Source organism: Toxorhynchites rutilus, chromosome 2 (assembly GCF_029784135.1).
Source record: "Toxorhynchites rutilus septentrionalis strain SRP chromosome 2, ASM2978413v1, whole genome shotgun sequence".
Taxonomy (NCBI): Eukaryota; Metazoa; Arthropoda; class Insecta; order Diptera; family Culicidae; genus Toxorhynchites; species Toxorhynchites rutilus.
The window spans coordinates 334544358-334546672 of NC_073745.1; the positions used below are offsets into that span (position 1 = coordinate 334544358).

At 38.6% G+C, this 2315-nt stretch overlaps 1 protein-coding gene across 1 annotated transcript; it reads right to left on the minus strand.

The window, feature by feature from the left end:
- Positions 1–1216: 1216 nt before the first annotated feature.
- Positions 1217–2315, minus strand: LOC129771404 (clavesin-1-like). Its single transcript, XM_055775006.1, has 2 exons — positions 1593–2315; positions 1217–1521 (listed from the first exon to the last, which is right to left on the minus strand). Exons 1-2 carry the CDS (start codon positions 2313–2315, stop codon positions 1288–1290), a joined length of 957 nt encoding a protein of 318 aa, XP_055630981.1. The 3' UTR covers positions 1217–1287.

Genomic DNA, 2315 nt, shown 5'->3' on the forward strand with positions numbered 1-2315 from the left:
ACTCGTTCAGTCTGATCGGATGGTTTATAGTGTCAAGATGTACAATTTACAAGAATGAATGAAATCGTATTACTCGTGCAACCGAAGCCTTAAAGAAACTTTGTCTTCTTATGGTAGGAATTTCAACATTTTTCGTCGTCGATTACTTCCTCTGGGGGTACGTGAAGGACCGTTGCTATGTTAATAAGCCACAAAATTTGGGGGAACTTAAAGAAGAAATAACTCGGATTTTCAACAGCATCGATGTCGTAATGTTAGAGTTGTGCATGAAGAATTTTGTTCGCCGTTTAAAACGCGTTATCGAAAAAAGGGGTGATCATATCGAAAATGTCCTAAAATAAGCTTTATTTTCGTTTTTTTAAAATAAAAATCGGTTCACTTTTGTAGAAGTTATTGAAATTTGAGTCTGTATTTGATCAGTACACGTTGATCAAATTTTATCTGTCAAAAGGGTCGAATAATTGGCTCCGGTCAAACAGTGTATGAGCACCCTTAGCAGTTTCGTGAAATTTATCCGAATCGAAATGAAAATTACCCGTGTTGTACTAGTGGTTAACCCTTCTTTGCATATTTTTTTCTCTATTGGTGAAATAAATAAATTTCCAGACACGATCAACTTAAAGTGAACTTGTTCTTTTATATAATTTTTGGGAAACGTTATGATGGAAATTTCCAAGATTAAGGCTAAGGGGTTAAGGGTTAAGGATCCTTCAAGATGACTTTGAAATGTATGAAAAATCTAATTTTTTATGTTTACGGCACTTCTCAGTCGTTGTTTAACTCAATCAATAATCACAAACAATTCATTCATGGAAGATATCGATAGACCTTCAAGAATTTAATTGTATTAGCCAATTAAATGTTTGAAGAACTTTAATTACAGAGCTAGTAGAAAACTTGGTTACTAGTTTACATCTGGAATTGTTGGAAAATCAGGGATTTTTTTTCGAGTTTTGAGTCGACACCCTGGAACAAGAAAAAAGAAGTTTTTCAAAACAACAAGTAGTGTCAGAAACTTTATTCTAATAGTGTCTCAATAACAACTAAATTTACAAATTTTACACTCCATAGAAAAAAGATTGAATCGATCATAATCATTCCGAAACTCATCGTAACATTAGTTATAAAATTGGCAACTTGTGTATTATGTGTGCAGGGTTTTCATTATTTTATACTGTTCATTGGAAATGGTGTTTCCGATCACTTTCACCTTCTAAATTTTATTGTAGAGATATTATCTGACGATATACCGAATGAAATCTAGCATCAGCTTTAATAATTGTTATTTCAATCAATTTCCATCCCAAACTCTACATCATCACCCTTTCTTTGATTCCAAAACTCAGCGTATTGAGATTCATCAATCTCCAGTTCGTCCAATTGCACCAATGAACTTCTACTGTTAATCAGACGCTTCCTCAATCGCTCGGTAATGTCCCTCGCGTCTTGTGTTCCGCCATATTCGATTGGTAGCAATGACAAATCGAACATTTTTATTGCGTCGGCCATTTCAGTATGGAACTGTTGGAAGATAAAACAAAAAATGAATACGTTCTGATAACTACAGAGATGAAAAAAAACATTAGACTCACAAATATTCTCTGCTTCATCTCAGCGCTGGCAAAGTTAAGAATAAGATCACCGATAGCGGCGCCTATCCGAGGCAGTCCGATCACGTGAACTTCCTGCACTCTCACGGGGAGAGCATACTTTAGACACTCCATAAAGTTTTTAATATCGGACAACTTGAAAATTGTGAAATGTGCCATACTAGCGTCCTGACAATCGATGATCGTGACCCCACCCCCAATTTGAACCTGCTCATCATCGTAGAATGATTCCAGCGCCATATGTGTGAATCGCCCCAAATGATAGCAGCTGTACTTGGTGGCATCGAAGTTACGAACCTTAACCAGGGCCACCATTCGTCCCTGAGCATCGAGTCCTAGTGGGAGCGCCCCTTCAGTCGCCACCAATTGCTTCATGTATTTATCCTCCGGATCCAGATTTTCGAGCCAAACCCTGAACACCTGCCGCATCGATAGGTACCTCTCCAACATTTCGCATGTATCCGGAAGATTGAACGATCGGGCTCTCAGGAACCTCAACAGGAACAGCGGATCGGTACGACACTTTTTGATGTGCTGATGTCGCGCTATCCAATCGCGCATATGTTGCAGGGCCTTCTCCCGTACAGCTTCATCCTCTCCCAGTGTCAACTTAGCCTGCTGACGATCTCGATCCGATAGCACACAAACGTAGGATTTATATTCCGAGGGCTTTTTTTCAACACTGAAAAGTTCCGAACTCGCCAT

Coding starts and splice junctions, on each gene's coding strand:
- LOC129771404 (XM_055775006.1), bottom strand. CDS start 2,315: ATGGCGAGTTCGGAACTTTTCAGTGTTGAAAAAAAGCCCTCGGAATAT. Junction 1,522..1,592: donor AGATGAAGCAGAGAATATTT/GTGAGTCTAATG, acceptor ATCTTCCAACAG/TTCCATACTGAAATGGCCGA.